We start from the raw sequence: 23,287 nt of genomic DNA on the forward strand, positions 1-23,287 counted from the left end.
TCTCTATATCTGTTACTCTGTTTCTTTTTTGTTATATTCACTAGTTTGTTGTATTTTTTAGATTCCACGTGTAATTGATATCATACAGGATTTGTTTTTCTCTCTCTGACTTAATTTCACTTAGCATGACACTCTCCAAGTCCATCCATTTTGTTGCAAATGGCAAAATTTCATTCTTTTTTATGGCTGAGTAGTATTTCATAGTGTGTGTGTGTGTGTGTGTGTGTGTGTGTGTGTGTGTGTGTGTGTTCATCAGTTGATGGACATTCTAAATTTTTTTTTTATGGTTAGTACTGTTTTGTGTCTTGTCTAAAAATACTGCCTAACCCAGAGTTAGGAAAATTTTCTCCTATATTTTCATCTTGAATTACAGTTTTAGCTTTATTTTTTAAGTCTGTGATCTATATCAAATTAATTTCTGTATATACTGTAATTTACACAGTTTAGGATCATTTTCTTTCACTGGATATTCCAGCACTGTCTTTGAAATAATGATTAGTTCCTTTTTGAACATAGTTGGCACCTTTGTCGAAAATCAGTCGGCCTTTTACATGTGGGTTTATTTTTAAGAGTTTCTACTCTGTTCCTTTGAACTGTCTGTCTTTACACCCATACCATGATGTTTTGATTACTGTAGCTTTATAATAAGTCTTGAAATCAGGTTATGTCCTCCAGCCTTGTTTTTATTTTCAACAATATTTTTTCTATTTTAGGTTCTGTGCATTTCCGTATAAATTTTAGAATAGTCTTCTCAGTTTCTCCAAAAAAGCCTCCTGAGATTTTGTTCAATGTTGCATTGAATCTATAGATCATTTTGTGAATGATTGACATCTTAGTAATATGGAGTCTCCCCATGAATGAACATGTTTTTTCCCCCAACTTATGTGATGTCTCTCAGTAAGATGTTGTAATTTTCAGTGTGTAGGCTTGCACATTTTTCATTAAATTTATTCCTCATTATTTTGTTTTATGATACTTTTGTATATGGTATTTTAGATTTTGTATTTTCTAGTTATTTGTTGCTTGTATATACAAATGCTGTTGTCAAACCAGTTTATCAATGCCAACAAGTTAATTTTAATTTTCATTTCTTACTCACTGGGTCAGAGCTTCCTTGCTTACTCCAGGATAATTTAGGCAATTTGTGTGCAGTGACCATAGGGAATTTAGGCAAGGTAATACTTCTGGTGGTTAAGTTGAGGCATACCTATTTGTCCTCAATTTGTGTCCAGTAACTTCCCTAAGATTTAGGGAGTGCTTTGTTTAAATTTAGTGATATCCTCAACTTTAATGTCTATTCTTCATAGACACTCATGTTGCCAGGGAATGAACAGCAGTTTTACTTCTTCCTTTCCAATCTTCATGTCTTTATGTTTTTATTTTTTTGCCTAATGCACTGGTTAGGACATTCAGTATAATATTAAACAGAAGTAGTAAGAGCAGTCATCTTACCTTATTCCCATCTTTGCGTGGGTGGGGGAGTGGATTTAGTGTTTCATCAAATTTGATGTTAGCTGTAGATTTTTATTAGATGCATTTTATGAGATTAAGGATGCCCTCTTATATTCTTAGTTTGCTGTGAGTTCTGTGAGTGGGTGTTGAGTTTTGTCACATGCTTTTTCATGCTGTATTATGATCATATTTGTTTTCTCCTTTCTGTTGATGTGAATTATATTGATTAGATTTCAAATATTATTCTTACTGGGATAAATCCCACTTGATTATGATATATTGTCCCTTTTTATATTTATTGCTGAATTCAACTTGCTAATATTGGTCTATAATCTTCTTGGAGTGTCCTGATAGCAGAGTTACAGTGGCTCTTAAGAAAAAAAGCTCTTTCTCATTTTCTGAGTTTGTGTCAGAATGGTATTATTTGATTTAAATTTACCATATTACATTTTGCTTTCAATTAGTACCATATGGTTTTTGTTCTTTCTTCCCTTCTTTTGTATTAATCATGTATCTTTTATTATTCCATTTTATTCTCCTTATTGGCTGCTTTAATATACATCTTTGTTTATTTTTTAGTGGTTGTGGCCATCCCGCAGAAGTGGGATGGACTCCCACCCCAAATTTGGTTCAGATACCTAGGCTTAGGACACTCCTCAAACCCAGAGAATTTGAGAGGAAGTTTATTACTCACACAGGGGACCCCTGGGAAGAGTTGGGTGGGCACAAGCAGGTCCAGGCTGGCTTGGGCACAGCAGAGAGGGCTTTGTAGGGTGGAACTGAGAAAAAAGTCTATATATGGGCAGTTTAAATTTTCTGCTGGTGCCAAAGGAGGAGGCAGTCATACTCAGGCTTTCTTATCAGCCTTTCCAGATGTGGAGCAAAAGGTGAGGCTTAAAAAGAAGTCAGTAATCAAACATCAAAAATTGTGTCAGACTCTATTGCAGTAGTTATTGTAGAATAATAGGATATAGGATATCATATGTATTGATATCATATGAATAGGAATATCATATGTATTCCTAATTTATGTATTATCCTTCTTGCCAGATACAATCTACCTAATTAATATTTTGTTAGGAATTGTACATTTGTGTTCATGGGGGATATTCACCTAAAATTTTCTTCTCTTGCAATATCTTTGTCTGAGTTTGGTGTGAGCATTGGGCTGACCTCATAAGTATATCGGGACACTCTGAAAGAGTTTGTATAAGATTGGTACTATTTCTTTCTTAGATATTTGGTAGAATTCACCATTTTGGCCTGGAGTTTTTATTATAGATTCAATTTCTTTAGTAGATTTGACTGTGCAGATTTTTTTTTTTCTCGTGTCAGTTTGGAAAGTATTCTTCAGTTAAATAAGTTGTCAGAAATTGTTGGCATGAGTTATTTTCACAATATCCTCATATCCTTTCAATTTCTGAATCTCCAGTGATATTAGCTTTCTTATGTCTGATATTAGTAAGTTGTGTTTTATCCTTTTTTTATGTGGTCACTCTTGCTAGGGCTTTAGCAGTTTGGGTTTTTATGATCCTCTGATGTGTTTTTTCTGTTTCATTAATTGCTGCTTTATCTTTTTTTTTTTTTTGGGAGTTTAGCTTAACTTTTTCCGTCTTTCTGAGGATACTTTTTTTTACATATTCATTAATTTTTAGCTTTCTTTTCTAGTGTACACAGATTTTTATGTAGTTTTTCATCATCATCTTTGTACAGAATATTTTCTCATATCATAACTTTTTCTTTGATCCATGGCTATGTAGAGATGTGTTTCTTAATTTCCAATTATATAAGAACATATAAATGATTTTTTATTGTTAGTTAATTCTTTTTGGTCATTGAGATTATATTCTGAATGATTTCAGTATACTTAAATTTTTTTTTTTTTAAATTTTATTTATTTATTTATTTATTTATGGCTGTGTTGGGTCTTTGTTTCTGTGCGAGGGCTTTCTCTAGTTGCGGCAAGTGGGGGCCACTCTTCATCGCAGTGCGCGGGCCTCTCACTATCGCGGCCTCTCTCGTTGCGGAGCACAGGCTCCAGACGCGCAGGCTCAGCAATTGTGGCTCACGGGCCCAGTTGCTCCGCGGCATGTGGGATCTTCCCAGACCAGGGCTCGAACCCGTGTCCCCTGCATTGGCAGGCAGACTCTCAACCACTGTGCCACCAGGGAAGCCCTTAAATTTTTTTAGAACTGCTTTATGATATGATATATTTTTATTTTGATCAGTGTGCAATTGAAAGAAATGTGTATTCTGCCATTGCTTCTTGTGATATTCTGTGTATGTTACTTTGGTCCATTTGGTCAGCTGTTATGTTGAAATCTTCATTTTTACTGAATTTTTGTCTGCTTGTTTAATCAGCATTTGAGAACAGCATGTTAATGCTTCCTTTTTTCTCCTTAGCTATGTGGTAGTAAGTTATTGACTTACTGCCCCATCACTCTCATCGTTTCCTATGAAAAAAACATTCTCCTACATAACCAGTAAAGCTGTGAAAATCAGGAAATTAATATCAGTGTGTTATAGACACTATTCCGGTTTTTCCAATTGTCCCAGTAAGATTTTTTTATAACAAAAAGGAGCAATTCAAAATCACATGTTGCTTTAGTTGTCATGACTCTTTAATTTCCTTTAATCTGGAACAGTTCTTCAGTCTTTCCTTCACTTTCATTACCTTGACACTTTTGAAGATTACAGGTCAGTTACTTTGTAGAGTGTTTTTCAGTTTGGGTTTCTCTGATGTTTCTTCATGATTAAGTTCAGGTGAGATATTTTTGGTAGGGGTATCACAGAATTGACATTGAATTCTTCTTATAACATCTTAGCAGCTGTCATACAACTTCTATTTGTCCCACTGCTGACAGTGATCACTTTAACTACTTAATAAGGTTGTGGGCTAGGTTCCTCCACTGGAAAGTTACTGTTTTCCACTTTGTAACTAAGTGTTTTATGGGGAGGAACTTTGAAATTATGTAAGTATCTCAATCCTCAGCAGACTTTTAGTTTATTTATATCTGTACAGAATCATGCTTTCATTCAGTGGGTTATGATTTATTACTATCTTTCCTTCACTCTTTATTTTAAAAATACATAGACTTAACAAGAGATTACAAAAATAGTCCAGAGAGTCCCAGGTATCTATCGCTCAGCTTTCCCATTGGTAATGTCTTATATAACTGTAGTACATTATCAAAATGACATTAGGAAATTGACATGGGCACAATATAATTAACTAAACTACAGAACTTAACCAGATTTCACCAAGTTTTTGCATGCACTCAGGTTTTTTTGAATGCATGTGTGTGTAATTCTGTGAAATGTAATCACATTGTGATTTCACATAACCACTACTATAATCAAGGTACAGAAATATTCTGTCACCACAAAGAAATTCCCTTATGCCTGCCCCTCTGTAGTCACACTCCTCTCCCCTGCCCTCTGCATTCTTTAAATCCTGGAAACTAGTGATCTGTTTTCCTACTATATGGTTTTGTCATTTTGTGAATATTTTGTAAATTGAATCATATAACATGTAACCTTTGCGATTAGCTCTTTTTACTTAACATGATGACCTGGAGATCCATCCAAGTTGTTGTGTATATCAAGAGTTTTTTTTTTTTAATTGCTAAGTAGCATTCCATTGTATGGATACATACCAGTTTATTTAACCATTTCCCTGTTGAAGCACATTTGGGTTGTTTCCAACTTTTGACTTTTATTAGTAAAGCCGCTGTGAACATTCATATACTTTTTTTTTACACAAATGAAGTTTCTATTTCTCTCAGACAGTGATTCTCAACCAGGGGTGAGTTTGGCCCCCCGGAGACAGTAGCAACATCTGAAGTCATTTTTGATTGTCACAACTAGGAAGGAATTTTGCTGTTGCCGTCAGGGATGCTGCTGAATACCCTGGAATGCACAGAGTAGTCAGTCCGCTACAACAAAGAATTATTTGGTTCAATTTTAGTAGTGCCAAGGTTGAGAAACTGCTCTAGGATAGATGCCCAAGAGTGTGATTGTTGGGCTGTATAGTAAGTATATGTTTATTTTTTAAGAATCTGCCAAACTGTTTTCCAGGGTGGTTGTACCATTTTGCATTTCTACTGGCAATATATGAGAGATCCAGTTTCTTCACATCCTTGTCAGCTTTTGTTATTGTCAGTATTTTTTATTTTAGCCATCCTAATAAGTATATAGGGATATCTCATTGTTGTTCGAATCTGCATTTCTCTAAATGACTAATGAGGATGAACATTTTTTCATGTGTTTGTCCTCTGTATATTATCTTTGATGAAGTGTGTGTTTAAGTTTTGCTATTTTCTAACTGCATTTTTTTTTTTTTACTGTTGAATTTAGAGAGTTTTAATCTATTCTGTATAAAAGTTTTTTGTTGGATATGAGATCTTATACAAAGTTATGTTTTCTTATATTCAGTGTTACTATTGTAATTTGTTTTCATGCTCAAAATGTCACTGATTCACTGACCGGTGGCAGCTCCTTCAAGCTGGTTTCTGTATCCTTTTTACATGTTCTTGTCATCTTTTGTGCATGTCTTTGCCTTCTGGCACAACAAGATACTTCAGGCTCATAACTTTTTCTTCCCCAGCTCTGAAATTGGCCATTTCTCCAAGGAACCTGCTTTCTTTTAGTGGAAAGTGATATTTAGAAGCCAAGATTTGAGCATTGCTATCGGGCTGCTCCCAGCCTTCTTTTTTTTTTTTAATTTTTAATTAATTAATTAATTTATTTATTTATGGCTGTGTTGGGTCTTAATTTCTGTGCGAGGGCTTTCTCCAGTTGTGGCAAGCGGGGTGCCACTCTTCATCGCAGTGTGCTGGCCTCTCACTATCGTGGCCTCTCGTTGCGGAGCACAGGCTCCAGACGCGCAGGCTCAGTAATTGTGGCTCACGGGCTAGTTGCTCCGCGGCATGTGGGATCTTCCCAGACCAGGTCTCGAACCCGTGTTCTCTGCATTAGCAGGCAGATTCTCAACCACTGCGCCACCAGGGAAGCCCCCAGCCTTCTTAGTGGATTTATGTACGTACGTATATACATACATACATAAATACACACACACATACACACTCATTTACATTTATTTCTGTATCTGTCTCTATATATTAAAAACCATAAGCTCACACCCATGTATACAATTCTAATTCAGTTTTATTATACTTTTTTTTCTCTTTCTGTGTTTGTAACTCCCTTATCCAGTAGTGAGAACCCTCACTTCTTATGTGCTTTATATATTTATTTATTTGCTTAATCTGCCATTGTGTAACTAATCTCCCATCATTCCTGCCATCCTCTCCCCAGCTCGGATTGCCCTCACTCACTACTTGGATTCTGACTCTCCATTCAGACTACCTTTTTGTGTGGATGTTCTTCTTACCCTGCTGGGGTTTGACACTCCATTCTAGACTACCCCTAAACATAGATAACATCCCCCAACTTGGTTTTTGACTTCCTTCCATCAGAATGCTCACGCCATGTATGTGGACACCCTCCTCACCTCACTTAGACTCTAACTCCCCGAGATGGACTACTTCCTCACAGGAGCATCTTCCTCATCCTGCTTAGGCTTTTGATATCTCACATTGGGCCTCCTCTCTGCTTGGATGCCCTCATCCTGTTTAGGATCTGACTCAAGATGCCTCGCTACCCTGTTGGACACCCTCATCACCCAGGCTGTGTGTGACATCTCAGGTCAGATTACCTCCCCTTATCCTGTATGGTAGATATTGCTCTTACCTTGCTTGAGCTCTGACTCACCAAACCGGGCTACTCCCAAGCCCTGGATGACACCCTTCTCATTCTGCAGGGGATCTGACTTACCAGCCCAGGCTGCCTGTCTGTGAAGATTATCTTCTCTACTCTGTTTTAGTTCTGCCACTTTATGTTAGGCTGCTCCACTGTAGAGACACCTTCCTCATTCTGGCTGGGCAGTAAGTTCACATGCCAAGCTGGACCTTCTTCTTCATGGAAACCCTCCTCATCCTCCTCTGATATTGCATAACAAGCCACACCTCCCCACATTCTCTTTGCCCTGATTGGATTGTGATATTACATGCTAAAGCTACTCTTTCACATGGGCACCCTCCTCACCCCGATGAGGCTCTTATACCTTACTCTGGGCCACTGTTGCCCCACCCACTACGAAAGTCCACCTAATGGTTTTAAGATTCAGTTGTTCAGGAAGGGAAAGGTAAAAGGAGAGAATAAAAAGCCAGGAGGAAGAGAAAGATAAGGGGAAGCTTATTTTTGATTAGTGTTTGCTTGGGGTATCTTTTTCCATTCTTTTAACTTAGTGTACCTATGACCTTATGTTAAAGTGTGTCTCTTGTGAATAGCATATAGTTGGGTCTTATTCATCTTGTCAACATTTGTCTTTTAATTGGGATATTTAGTTCATTTATATTTAATGTTATCATTGAGGTGGTTGACTTTAAGTTTTGCCACTTTGCTGTTTTCTATTACTCTTGTCCTTTATTATTTTAATCAATTATCTTGATTTCATGTTATCTCCTTTACTGGATTTTTTTGTTATACTTCTTCTCTATGATTCTTTTAGTGATTATTCTAGAGATTATACTTCTTGACTTTACAATTAACCTTAAATTAGTATTCTTACCACTTTATGAAAAATGAAGCATCTTACAACAGTTTAACTCCATTTGCCCCCTCCTGCTGTTTGTGCTTTTGTTGTATATTTCTGTTCTGCATCCCCACAAGACATTATTATTGTCGTTTATTTATAAAACAGCATATAAATATGAAGGTGTATGTACCTGGGTATATGTACATGTATATATTAAACACGCACACACACTTTAAGTGCTCTTTGTTCTTTCCTGCAGTTCTGTTCTATGTTGGGCCATTTTACTTCAACCTAAAAGAATTTCTTCTAGTATTCCCTAAGGTCTGCTGGGGATCAGTTTTCTTATTTTTCATTTATCTGTATTTGATTTTTTAAAATTGATTCCAATTTTCTGTTGAGATTCTCCATATTTTTATCTATTAATCCCCATCTTTTACTCTCAATATAGTCATTTTAAAGTTCTGTGCTAACTCCAGAATCTGAATTCCCTCTAAATCAATTTTTCTTGGTTTTTTTTTTTTTTGGTCTTAATTTTTAGTCACTTTTTCCTGCTTCACGAATTTCATAATTTTTGATTGTGTGCCGGACATTGTGAATAAAAAAAATCATAGAGACTGAAGATGCTATTACTTTGCACCAGAGAAGATTTACCCTTTTCTCTGTTAATCAGAGTGGCTGATCATTTCAGTCATTTCAGGAATTTTACTAGGTCAGAACTGGGTTGGAGCTTTAGTTGTCTCATCCTAACTATGATTTTTCCTAATTTGTGGCCTCCCTGGATTTTTGCTGTGAGCCTGACAGGTCTTTGATTCTTCAATAAATACAGTCAGTTATTGACTTCAGTCTTTCAGATGTTTGAATTCAGCTCTTTAGGCTCTCAGTTCTCACAGCTTCAGAGTATGGCAAATGTAAGGAGAGACCAGCTATGTATTTGTTGCCGTTACACTTCCTCAATGAAAATTTGTCTCATAAACACTGAAACATTGCAGATGATTTCACTTTTTCTGACTCAGCCCCCTTCTTGGAGATGGCACTTCTGGGTTTTTACTGTGAGTCTGGTAGGTCTCTAATTCCTCACTTTGGAAAGTTCTCTCCCTCAGGCATTAGGTATTTAGCTTCCTGCTTTAAATAGGTTCAAAAACTGGCAAATGTCTTGAAGAGGAGACCTAATGATTGTCACAGGCCCCTTTATCTAGCGGGATTTGGTTTGTTAGTGCCATGACTGTGCAGGAAATTTCACTCTGCTTTCTTGGCTCAGTCCTCCATCATCCTATACCACCCTGACACTAAGGAAATGTCCTGTGGGGGAAATCGGCTTGACATTCTGCTAGATTTCACTCCATCATGCCAGCAAATGAGTTCATCAAAAGGTATGGTGATTTCTCTTTTCCAGTGGAGTATGTCTCCCTACACCAAACCCCTGCTCCAAATCTCTAAATGTCCCTCTCTAGCATATTAGTTGATATTGTTTCTTGATTGCTTCCTTAGCTCGATGATCTTTTATTCAAGTTTGTTTGCTTGTTGCAGCAGGAGTGATGGCCTGTGCCTACCTAGTGCAGGCATATTATTATGGAGATATGGGTTTGGTCCCAGACACCACAATAAGGAGAATATCATAATAAAGCAAGTCACACGAGTTGTTTGGTTTCCCAGTGCATGTAAAAGTTATGTTTATGCTATACTGTAGTCTATTAAGTGTGCAATAGCATTTTGTCTAAAATAAGTACATATCTTAATTTGGAAATAGACTTTAAAAATGCTACCCATCATCTGAGCCTTCAGCAAGCTGTAATCTTTTTGCAATAGTAACATCAAAGATCACTGATCACAGATCATGTAACAAGTATAATAATGAAAAAGTTTGAAATATTGTGAGAATTACCAAAATGTGACATAGAGACACGAAGTGAGCAAATGCTGTTGGAAAATGGCACCACCAGTAGACTTGCTTGACACAGGGTTGCCACAAACCTTCAATATGTAAAAAAAAAAAAAAAAATAAAAGCATTATCTGCAAGGTACAATAAAGTGAAGTGCCATAAAGTGAGGTATGCCTATACCTCCTGCCTCAAAGTAGAAATCCTATTTAGATCACCTTTAATTTCTCTCTATGATATATTAATACTTTTCTGTTTAGGGTTCTTACATTTTTTATTATACTTATTATTAGGTATATGATGTTTTGATGATAATGTAGATGGCATATTTTTTAGTTTTTAATTTTATAACTTTTCAGATTTTTTTAATGTTTGGTCTCTTATCTGGCAACTCTTCTAAAAACTAATTGATATTCTAATAAGTTATCTGTAGATTGTTTTGGATTTTCTGTATCCTTAATTATATCAAATATGGAAAGTGACAGTATTATTTCTTCCTTTCTTAGCCTTATATTTCTGATTTCTTTTTCCTGCCTTACTGCTAATGCCATTTAATACTTTTACTAACAGGTTGAATAGAAAAGGTAAGAGTTGGCATTCTTATTTTGTTCCTAATCTTAAGAGTGGACATTCTCCACATTTCACTATAAATAGGATGGTGGCTCTAAAGTTTTTTGTAGTTTCCCTTTGCTATGAGTTTTTAATCATACATAATTATTGAATTTTATCAAATGCTTTATCTGACTATACTGATATGATCATATACATTTTCTCCTTTATTTTATTGATGTGGTACATGACATTTATTGATATTTCAATGTTAACTCACCTTGCATTTCTGGAGTAAAACAGCTTGGTAGGAATTCACACACACACACACATTCACTCACTCACACACGCTACATTTGATTGTCTAACATTTTGTTTATCATTTTTGCTTCTATATACATAAGGGAGATGGGCCTATTTTCTTTTCTCATAATTGTCCTTTTAATTAGTGAATAGTATATAGAGGGTGGAGATTTAAAAGACCTTTTAAAAGGTCTTCTTCTTCTGTGATATAATACAATACAGTATTACTCCATTTTTAAAAAATGACATTTTTTATTTTCAAATATTTTCAAATCTGCAGAAAAGATACAAACATAATAGAGTTCCCTTTACCTCTCTCCCAGTTTTTCCTATTGCTAACATTTATACATTACTATTAACTAAACTTAAGACTTTTTTTGGATTTCACCAGTTTTCCCGTTAATGACGTTTTTCTGTTCTAGGACCCAATCCAGTATATCACATTCCACTTAGTTAGTTGTCATGTCTCCTTAGTCTTCTCTGGTCTATGACAATTCCTCATTCCTTCCTTGTTTTTCATGATTTTGACAGTCTTGAGGAATATTTGTCTGATATTTTGTAGAATTGTTCTCAGTCTGGGTTTGGCTGATGTTTTTCTCATGATTCGACTGGAGTTATAGGTTTTGGCAAAGAATACCGCAGAAGCGAAGTAACCTTCTCATCACATCATAACAGAGAGTATGTAGTGTCTCCGTGACATCACTGGTGATGTGAAACATCATCACTTGCATAACATGGTGTTTGCTAGGTTTCTCCACTGTAAAGTTACTTTTTCTCCCATTTTATACTCTCTTTGGAATTCAATCATTAAGACCAGCCCAGGACTGGACTTAAGGGGAAGATTAAGCTTCACCTCCACCTCCCTGGGGAGGAGATGGATGCCGGCTGGGAGGTTACCTACATATGGAATTCTTCTGTTGGCAAGATTTGTCTTCTCCCTCCCTCCTATTATTTATGTATTTATACACTCATTTATTTACTCAATTATGTTTTAATATGGATTCTTTATAATCTATATACATAATTACAACCTTAAAAACCTCTGGTTCCCCCACTGACATATAAACTTCTTGAGGAAAGTCTTTGTTTCTTTTTTATTTTTGTACACTCTGTGCGTTTAGCATAGTCCCCTAATTTATAGTGGACTTCCAGTAATTATTTTGTAATGGATATCTTTCCACTTAACTGAAAAGTACCCTTTCCTTATATAATAGCATTCTAAATCCAAAATAAAAGTAGATTTTAAAATAAGTAAAAGTAAACTCATGCATGATCACCCTGTAATAAGTATGTAAAAAAGCAAAGGGTACTGCAGAAATAACTTAACCATTTGAGTTGGATGTGTCTCCAAAAAATATTGAAGCCACATTTGGAAAGAAATTACAGTATTTGATAAGCCAAGGATATGACCTGCTGTGTGCTTTCTCTTTTTTGTTCAGATCACCAAAGGAGATTAAGACCCTGTTTTATCCCTTCTCTGGAAAATTATCATCTGATGCAGTCACTCAGATAACAACAGAAAGTCCAGGAAAAGCCATGTTTTCATCTGAGATTTTTGTTAATGCTGAAGATCGTGGACATGATATTCCAGAGCTCAGTACACAGAAGTTGGGCAAAGTTCCCGTCAAGTTTGCTTCACCATCTTCAGTCCAACAGAGTACTGTTTCTCATGGCACAGATGGTAAGAGAATTTTAGGTCATATTACCAACTTTTGTGTGTAATTAAGAAATTTCTTGATTGGGTCTTTCTAGTTAGAAAACCTAATTTTAATTTTAAGCATTAGGTTGTACATGATTATATCATCTTTTATTTACATAGCTATGAAGAGAATATAATTTATTATGTTTTTCCTTCAATTTCTAGTGAAGTTAACAACCTATGTGAAACTCATGCTACTTGTGGTTGATGTATTTTCAACTCATAATACTTGTCATAAGAATGCAAGTAGTTCACGAAAACTTGAAAACTATAGAGGTTCAATTTTAGGGAGGTAGATAATTATTTGGCATTGTTTTCTTTTACTATTGTTGTGCATGATACAATGAACAGATAGCAAACACAATACCAGTCTATTTCTTGCTCAAGAAACGTTGACCAGGGACCCAGGTTGATTGTGACCCTGCTTTCTTTAAAACATGGAACCTTGGATTCATCATCATAGTCAACTGGAAGGGATGAAAAGCATGGAGGAGCACATGTTGGGAGGCTTTTATGGGCTAGGCCTAGGTGTGGCCCACATCACTTTCCACGGACTAGGAATAGTTTAGCTGTGCTTTCCAGGATGAAGAAGAAATGAGTTTTGGTGAACAGCTAGCAATCTCTACCATAAGGTCTACATTTAGAGTGTTCATATGCTATCATGACAGTGATATTTTTATTGTGCTTATACTATATAACATTCAAAATTATAGCAAGTTATTTTCTTTTTCAGACCAGTAACTGGAAAGTTAAGTTCCCATTCTACCTCCAAATGAGGGTGGGAACTTTAAATAACTAATTTTAAAGTATTCAACAGTTTGTACAAATCTATTCAAAATATATTTTAAGTTTTCCTACTTGTGCAAAAAGTTTATCTGTCTGTAGGTATAAATGGAATATGCCTAAATGTATAAAGAAAATTGCTTAGTTCCACATTTAAATTGCACTGAATTTAATTTGAATAAATACATTTATATGTTGAAATGGTTATATTTCTTTTCTTTTTTTTATTTTAATTTTATTTATTTTATTTTTGGCTGTGTTGGGTCTTCATCGCTGCGCGCAGCCTTTCTCTAGTTGCGGCGAGCTGGGGCTACTCTTCATTGCGGTGCACGGGCTTCTCATTGCAGTGGATTCTCTTGTGGCGGAGTATGGGCTCTAGGCGCGTGGGCTTCGGTAGTTGTGATGCATGGGCTCAGTAGTTGTGGCTCGCGAGCTCTAGAGCGCAGGCTCAGTAGTTGTGGCACATGGGCTTAGTTGCTCCGCGGCATGTGGGATCTTCCCGGACCAGGGCTGGCACCCGTGTCCCCTGCATTGGCAGGCGGATTCTTAAGCACTGCGCTATCAGGGCAGCCCGAGATGGTTATATTTCTTATACAGTTTTATTGTGAAATAAAATTATGCCCCCCAAATGTATAGTCTAATAAATATCACACAGAACACCTTTAATGTGTCAGTTACCTATTGCCACTGTGATACTGTATAAGAACCTCGAAAATCTCAGTGCTTTATAACAACAGACATTTGCTTTCCTCACTCATGGGCTTATGAGTCCGTTGGAGTTTGGCATCAGGATGCAAAAACGGTTTGGGTCTGTTCCACATGCCTTGTACTGAAACCCAGGCTACTCTGGGCTATGCTGTTTTCATGTTGGTGGCAGAGCACAGGAGAGGAAATCCAACTATGAAAGTGTATTTTATACCTCTTCTGACATCAATGGTGGATCAGTCTATATAGAGCCCACAGTTCATGGTTTTACCTTTACATACAGGTACTTGGTAGAAAGGACTCCTTTAAAAGATAAATATTATTTGGTTTACTAATAAAATATTATTCTTAACTCTGTGGATTCGGAAGTAAAATTTTTAAAAATATTTTAAAAGTATACAGAATAGCATGTTGAATTTATGACTATGTGTTCACTACTCTGAATTAACAAGTTAAGAGTAATATGCTATATGTTTATATTTAGTTCCATTTTCAAGTTTTTTGAAGAAATGAATTTTATGGTTGGACTTTCTTCTTTACCCTTCTCCAGTCCTTTCTTTCTCTCCCAGGAACAACCATTATTTGCTGAATAGTCGCTTCTTTCCCCAGAGGTAGGCAGTCCAAAGTAACTAAGACTTCTGCATCCAAACATAAAGTTGTTGAGAATTTCAAAAAGCCACTTATCTTGCCTCTGAATTCTCCATCTCCACATGGTAGCCATTCTTGCTCTGGGTCCATTGTAATTCTGCCCAATTGTTGTTGTCCATTTTCTGCAAACTTTGAACTAAATGGTAAATTCAACCATCACTACCAAGCTTTGTATACACTGGTGGAGGAAGAAAACTACTAAGTCAGTATTCTAACAATAATGACTACAACAACGTCCAAATAGAAGTAGAGGCTACAGCCTAGTTTTTCTGTTATTTAAATTCTTCCCTCCTCTATACATTTCTTCATTCTCCTTCAATTCAGCCAGGTTCTTACTGGCTGGGATTTTGCCTGATAGGTTGGTACAAGTATTCCTAAGTAATCTGAGACTTTGCTAGCCCTGCATAGGTTTAAGGTAATTTTTGTTAATTTCTGTGACCAGGCTTGGTAAAGTGGTCCCCTAGGTGTAAGCCATACTCCTACTGACTTTCTTCTTTTAAGGTAACCTTATTTCTCTCTGATAGTTAAGGTCAATTGTAGTTTTAGTCAACACTATGGCATCCTATTCCCTGTATTGTTTCAGTGACATAAAGAATGTAAAATGACTAGATGGCTCCTGTCTCCCGGTAGAAGTGCCCCTCCCTTATTTCTAAGATCTTCCATCAAACAAAGCAGAGTCACAGAGATAGAAAGCAAAAGATTTTAAAGGCTTCTGCCTTTGTTCCTAAATACATGCATTCTGTCTGTGGGATAGGCAAGTGCCACATGTGGTTCTGAGCACATGCCGTATTCGGTAAGCTAGCATTCCAGCCTCAGAAAGTGATGCCTCCCAGCTTGTGCCATGACAGTTATCAGTAAATTGTTCACTCGCTTTTTTTTTTTTGAGTTTACCATAGCTGTGGGTGATCAGGCTTGTGAGGAGAACAGTGACTCCCTTTAGGCGTCAGCCTTTTGTCTCATTCCCTTCACTATGAAGTCAGTTCCTTAGTTGGAAGCAGGGTACTAGTAATATGGATTCCATGTCAAATCATCAGAATGATGGAGTGGTCAAGGATGGTAACACAATTCTAAGTAATATAAAAGTTGTTATTGCGTCCAGAATGAAGGAGATCTCATTCTACTCTGGGACTATCAGACTCTGTCTAGAGTATTTAGATTTTTATAAACTAGACATGGGCAACTAGGAGTCCATCTCTTAGAGGTGATTACAGGATGCAATAGAAGACCATGGTGTATAAGGATAAACTGAAGAAGCTGTTGTGTTTAATCAGGAGAAGTGGTAGCTATCTACAAAATTCTATTTGAATGAGCAGTACAACCCCATAAATACTGAGGAGTAACCTTAACAAGAATTTTATAGGACTCATGTGATGGAAATACTAATCCTTTGTGTAGGCATAGAAAAGGACAGTAGACTAAAAGGAGGGATGGGATATTTCTGAATGGGAAAATTGAATATTGTAAAGATGTCATTTATTCCCAAATGAATTTAAACTCTAATGTAATTCTACTCAAAATTCTAATGGAATTGTTCTTTTGAACTTGTTTAATTGATCTTAAATTTTTACAGGAAGAATAATAAAGAAAATACTGGAAAAGAAGAGTAATGGGGAGGATAAATTTTAGCAGCAGCCAGTGGAGTGTTTTAATGGGATGCCTGGAAGTTGCAGACATTATTCTCACCCTTGACCTGTGGGCCCAGACTTAGTCATATGTCCATACATGTCTGCAAGGGAGATTGGGAAATACAGGGTACAGATGAGCAGTGTGTACCCAGCTAAATATCAAAATGCTGTTACAGAGAGAGAGTTTCTACCACATCATGAAAGAAAAACAGTATATAGAAAAAGATTTCAGGGACTTCCCTGGTGGCACAGTGGTTAAGAATCCGCCTGCCAGTGCAGGGGACACGGGTTCGAGCCCTGGTCCGGGAAGATCCCACATGCCGCGGAGTAACTAAGCCCATGTGCCACAACTACTGAAGCCTGCGTGCCTCAGGCCTGTGCTCCACAACAAGAGAAACCACTGCAGTGAGAAGAGTGAGAAGCTTGCGCACCACAACGAAGAGTAGCCTCCCTCGCCGCAACTAGAGAAAGCCCGCATGCAGCAATGAAGACCCAACGAAGCAAAAAAAAAATAAGAAAAAGAAAAAGATTTCGTTTTCTATAATAATCAAATTACTACCATGTCACAGACATTTTAGAAAGAATTTTAGCAGTTAGTATTTAAAAAAAAGAAACTATAAATGTCAATTTTTCACTCTGAAATCAGAAAATTTATGTGAGATGGGGCAGCAGGGGATAATGGGTATGCTATAAACAGGAAGTCTTTATTTACAGAATTCTTTATTATTGAAAATTTAATTTAGCCTAAATTTTTAACATTATGAGAAGGGTTAAATACACTTAATCTGTAGTATAATGATAAAAAATGTGAAGATAGGAAATAAAATGAATATTTTATTATCAATGTAAAGTAGAAAAACTGAATTCCAAATTATACATACTATACACAACTATGTAAACAAATAAGAAATACAGAGGAAAGACCTGTAGAAATGCATTAAAATATTAATAATAGTTAGCTTTGAGTGGTAAGACTTTGTCTTTTTTATTTCTGTGTATTTCTTTAATATTGAGAATTTATACTTTTATAATGGAAAACTTATTTTGAAAATCTGCCACATAGAAGAGAATTAGATTTACTTTCTATGACTCTGGAGGGAGAACCTCCAAAGATCAGTAGTAGGGGTTAACAACAACCAGGTTTGGGTTCAATATAAGATAAAGTGTTTCTTAGTTAGAGCCATCTAAATATGGACTAGATTGCTAAGAAGTCGTCTTCTCAATGAATCCTACCCTTACCACTCTATTTAAACTGCATCCTGCTGCAATTTCCCAAATATTTCTAATCTTCCTCAGCATTTTCTAATTTTTTTGGGGGGGAGTGGCTGTTTTGGGTCTTTGTTGCTGCACGCGGGCTTTCTCTAGCTGTGGCGAGTGGGGGCTACTCTTCGTTGTGGTGCATGGGCTTCTTATTGTGGTGGCTTCTCCTGTTGCAGAGCACGGGCTCTAGGTGCACAAGTTTCAGTAGCTGCAGCATGAGGGCCCTAGAGCGCGTGGGCTTCAGTAGTTGCGGCACATGGGCTCAGTAGTTGTGACGCTCGGGATCTAGGGAGGACGGGCTTCAGTAGTTGTGGCACACGGGCTTGGTAGTTGTGGCACGCAGGCTCAGTAGTTGTGGCGCACAGGCTTAGTTGCTCCACAGCATGTGAGATCTTCCCAGACCAGGTATCGAACCCATGTCCCCTGCATTGGCAGGCAGATTCTTAACCCACTGCACCACCAGGGAAGTCCCAGTATTTTCTTAATTTTTTATGTCACTAATAATTTATAAAAATACTAGATGATTTACTTATTTAGTATGCTAATTGTTTACTATATATCTCCCTCTTCTAGAATGCTAGTTTACTGATATATTCCAAGAATCTTGACCACTGCTTGGCACATTAAAGGTACTTAATTTTTGTTCAGTTAATTAATCAATGTTTTCTTATTAATTATTCTGATCTTTATGTCCTTAGGCCAGCCTTTACTGTTGCCATATAAGCCTTCTGGTAGTACAAAGATGTACTATGTTCCCCAATTAAGACAAATTCCTTCATCTCTGGATTCCAAGTCAGACACCACCATTGAGAGCTCACACTCAGGTATTATGCAGAAATTATTCAAAATTTTATTTTTTGAAATGTTATTTGTGGATTGGCTGTTTAATTCTGGATGACATATGAAAGCACAGTGCTATTTAATCTTTAAGTGAAACATGGAGCTTTTCATGACTCAGTCTCTGGTTCAGATAGGTGAGTTATTTGGTCAGATGTATTGTGTACACTCAAACATTTGATAAATATTTGAAGAAAGTTGTATGAACAGTTACTTGTTTGGGTTAGTGGACTCCATCTAGGACAAAGGTTTCCAAGTTTTCTCTGTTCACAGTCACCTTAGTGTTTGGGTGATTTCTTTTCTCATCATCATAGGGATATAAATCATCAGCAGCATATAAATACATGAAGTATTTTTTCAGATACTAAGCTATTATGTTATTAGGGTATAAAAATACTTACCGTTTGGATCTTACAACTTAATAAAAATAAAATATTTTTATATTTTTGGTTTTGTGTTTGAAAGAAAACATTTTACTTTGTTCAGAAATATGCATAATTACTTGCTAACGAGATATGTGTGGCTATTAGGGCACAGTTTCTCAAACCTTGGGATGAGATTGGACACAGCCACCCTCATTTACTGCTTTTGTTACAGAAACTGTCAAAAATCCAACTCTGCAGAGATACAGACAGCAGCGTTGAAAGGAATGTAGCAGTATCTAATGTTGAAACTTTAAACTATCTTTAGCTATTAGTTTTTGTCCTGTACGCCAGATATTACATATCACTGTTTCTCTAGAGTTTTAAAATATCCCACAACATCCCTGTGAGATCACCACAATAGAACTGCAGATTTAGAAAATGAATAGCATCCTGTGGAGGAACTGAATAAATATTTTCTGTGGAAAATTATAAGGCTACGGAGTTGGTATGGTGCGGGGTTTTGATTGTTGGGATAACATATTGATTGGTCCACAGGAGTTGACTTGGTTCAGTTTAGATATAAATTGTTCATGATTTGTCAATAGACATCTTTATAGGTGTAGAAATTAAAAAGAAAGTAGTTGTCCCTGGTCTTACGCAGGTTTTCTGTTAATTTTAAGAGGACCCAACTAGTATCTAATGGTAACTGAGTTAAAGCCCCTGATATAATTGCTCCTGATTTCCCACTGTGATGCCACTGAAAAAAAGAACCACAAAATGCTCATGTGTTAGGATTGATTATGAAGCCTATAACCAGGAACTGGAAGAAATTTTCACTACCTGCATGGCTATGATTTTAAAAACTCACTTAGTGGCTACGAGACATAAAACAAGCTTACTTAATTGATTGTAGGTAGGAAAATCTTTTATCTCAGTCTCACTTTCAGCCCCCTAGTTCAGAAGACAGAATGAACCAATAGAAGTGTAATCAGGTGTTCCAGTATTTTTTGAGGCCTCCTGTGTACTTCTATTCATTTACATCCTAACTCTTCCCTTTGGAGACATTACCTTTGAGAAAAATTGGACAGTAGTGGGAAGAGGAAATGACTCAGGGATGGTACATTGTATCCTGAGAAATACTGTCCGTATAAATAAAGTACTGAATGCATCAATTAGACAAGAAGAGATCTGTTGGCTATATATACTTGAGGTTGTCATTTATCATGTTCTGCATCTATTCTGAGAGTGAGGGAGTTGACAGTAGAAAATAATAGTTTCTTAGACCAGTAGAGCTGATCTAGCTGAAAGCCTAGGAATTGTTCTGATAGATATTGTCTATTAGTATGTTGTGATTCTATAGATATTAGAAAGATCCAACTAGAGTCTGGGGCCAAGGGAGAGTCATAAACCATTGCAGATATTTAGACCAAATAATTTCTCCTCAGTTGAGAATGAGTAAACAATTGAACTCATAAAATTCTTTTAAAAACAAAAACAAAGGGACTTCCCTGGTGGTGCAGTGGTTAAGAATCCGCCTGCCAATGCAGAGGACACGGGTTCCAGCCCTGGTCTGGGAAGATCCCACATGCCACAGAGCAACTAAGCCCGTGTGTCACAACTACTGAGCCGCTCTTTAGAGCCTGCGAGCCACAACTACTGAGCCATGTGCCACAACTACTGGAGCACGCACGCCTAGAACCTGTGCTCCGCAACAAGAGAAGCCACTGCAATGAGAAGCCTGTGCACTGCAACGAAGAGTAGCCCCCGCTCGCCACAACTAGCGAAAGCCCGTGCACAGCACCGAAGACCCTACACAGGCAAAAATAAAAATAAATAAATTAAAAACAAAACAAAAACAAAAAAACAAGGCAAAGGTAACCTCGCAAAGAAAGAGATAGATGTTAGAGATTTACTCAGTAGGTCAAGTAACACTCTGAAGTAGTAACAGGATTTCATTTATATCTGACAGTAAGTTCTGTGAAGATAGGTATGATAGATGTTAGATATTTACTCATTAGGTCAAGTAACACTCTGAAGTAGTAACAGGATTTCATTTATATCTGACAGTAAGTTCTGTGAAGATAGGTACTATGTCTTTTTTTTTGTAAGCCATTTTATACCTCATACCAATATATAATATAGATGTTATTTTGATATTCATTTAAAGACATTTAAATACTTTATGTACTAGTACTGTCAATAGGAGCAAAAAGCCATGGGGAGAGAACTGGCTGGGATTTTTAAAACAAAGTGAGGAGTTAATAGCAGAAAAAAATGGTGGAGTAAAGACCTCCAACATTTTGCCCTGTGATAAAAGCAACAGAATTTTGGCAAAACTTTATGGAAAACTTTTCCAAAGCTCTGGAAATTAACCAAAGGCTTGTAGCTTTTGTAGTAAGCATTTATTCAAGAAAAATGGCTGAACCTTGATAAGAATAGTAAGCTTGTGGCATTTTACCTTGCCCTATTCTCATTGCCACACTCAGCTCAGTGAAAACCTTGAACAATATCAGCCTGCATTCCCAGGACTGGAGGGAGCAGAACAGAGCTGGACCTCTTTCACGATTTCATTCCCAAAGAATTGTCAGTATTTGACCTGTCTGATGGCTCTCTGGAAGACTCCACTCAAAAGGCTTATCTTTATTTGACCTTACTCAGAGCTATCCAGTGCGTATGAGCCTCTGTGTCTATGTGTGAGGTGTTTGTCAAAAAACACTTACAGGCAAGTGTTTTATTTTAGTTTCTTAAATATTTATTTATTTAATTTATTTATTTTGGCTGCGCCGGGTCTTAGTTGCACCACTCAGGATCTTCGTTGCGGCATGTGGACTCCTTAGTTGCAGGACCTAGTTCCCTGACCAAGGATCGATCCCGGGGCCCCTGCATTGGGAGCTCGGAGTCTTACCCCCTAGACCACCGGGGAAATCCCCAGGCAAGTGTTTTAATGTCACAATGCATGAGGCAGTGGATAACACTTGAGACAAACAATAGACTAACCAAAAGCTTTAACGGAAAAACTGAGGATGAGATGTCCATAGATATTTTGAAAAGCATTGATATATTCCTAGGACTCTAGAAGACCACATGTTTAAGGATATCTCCATCTAGGCATTAGCTGACCACTAAGCTAGTTGACTGGCAGCTTCAGTAGGCTTTATAGAATTTGTTCAGAAAAGTTACTTAAAAAAAAACAGCGTAAAGTAACAGCAGGAAACCCTAGGGAGGTAGTAGACTCTGATTTCCAGGGTTGTCACATTATATTTTTTAAGATGTCCAGTTTTCAACAAAAAGTTACAAGATACGGAAATTCAAAGTAAAAATAAAAATATACGGACCATACAAAAGAAAAATAGCAGTTTAGAAACTGTCTGTGAGGAATCTCAGACATTGGACTTACTAAATGAAGATGTTAAAATAACTATTTAAAATATGTTCAAAGAACTAAATGAAACCATGTCTAAAGAAGTATAAGAACAGTGTCTTACCAAATAGAGAATATCAATAAAGAGAAATTACAAAAAAGAACCAAATAGAAGATCTGTAGTTGAAAAGTAACAATAACTAAAATAAAAAATTGACTGGAGAAAGCTCAGTATCAGATTTGAACAGGCAGAAGTATGAGTCAGTGAACTTGAAGATAGGCCAATTGAGATTATCCAGTGTGAGAAACAGAAAGAAAAAAGAATGAAGAGAAATTAACAGAATCTCAGAGTCCTATGGGACACCTTGAAGCATCCTGTCATATACATAATGGGAGTTCCAGATGAAGAGACAGAAAAAGAGACTGAAGGAGTATTTGGAGAAATAATGGCCTAAAATTTCACAAATTTGATGACTGCTGTTAATCTGCACATCCCAAAAGCTCAAGGAAGTCCAAGCATGATACAGTCAAAGAGAGCCACATCTAGATACATCATAAACCATCAAATGACAAAGACAGTGTTAAAGCAGCAAGAGCGGAGTTATCATGTACAAAGAATCTTCAATAAGACTAATTGCTGATTTTTCATCAGAAACCATAGAGGCCAGAAGGCATTGCAATGACATATGCAAAGAGCTGAGGAAAAACACCTGCCTACCAAGTATTCTGTACCTAGCAAAACTACCCTTCAGAAATGAAGGAGAGATTAAGACATTCTCAGATAAATAACAGTTGAAAGACTCCACTGCTAGCAAACTGACCCACAGAAAATACTAAAGAGATTTTTTTCAAGATGGAATGGTGAACACCAGACAGTAACTTAAATCCACATGAAAAAAGTACTAAAGGAAACTACATAAGTAAATACAAAAGACAGTATAAATGTATTTTTGTTTGTAATTCAGTTTTTCTCCTATATGACTTAAAAGACAAATGCAGTATAGCAAGTCCCAAATACATAAAGAAAAACTAACAGAATTAAAATGAAAAGACCTGACACTATTTTTTTAAATAAATAAATAAATTTATTTATTTATTTATTTGTATTTTTATTTTTGGCTGTGTTGGGTCTTCGTTGCCGCGTGCGGGTTTTCTCTAGCTGTGGCGAGCAGGGGCTACTCTTTGTTGTGGTGCGCGGGCTTCTCGTTGTGCTGGCTTCTCTTGT

General features: G+C 36.7%; 1 protein-coding gene across 9 annotated transcripts in view; it reads left to right on the forward strand.

The window, feature by feature from the left end:
• Positions 1–23,287, forward strand: part of ALMS1 (ALMS1 centrosome and basal body associated protein) — a 265,152-nt gene that overhangs the window by 122,817 nt on the left and 119,048 nt on the right. For 7 of the 9 annotated variants that reach the window (XR_011076641.1, XR_011076640.1, XM_068564773.1 and 4 more), the window contains 2 exons: positions 12,219–12,460; positions 18,198–18,323. Coding sequence is in view for 7 of the 9 variants with exons in the window: in XM_068564773.1 (XP_068420874.1) it covers positions 12,219–12,460; positions 18,198–18,323 (368 nt within the window). In the remaining 2 variants the exon portion in view is untranslated. The remainder of the gene's footprint in view (positions 1–12,218; positions 12,461–18,197; positions 18,324–23,287) is intronic. The other 2 variants (XM_068564769.1, XM_068564772.1) reach the window with 1 other exon arrangement.

The sequence above is a fragment of the Eschrichtius robustus genome, chromosome 15, assembly GCF_028021215.1.
Source record: "Eschrichtius robustus isolate mEscRob2 chromosome 15, mEscRob2.pri, whole genome shotgun sequence".
NCBI lineage: Eukaryota > Metazoa > Chordata > Mammalia > Artiodactyla > Eschrichtiidae > Eschrichtius > Eschrichtius robustus.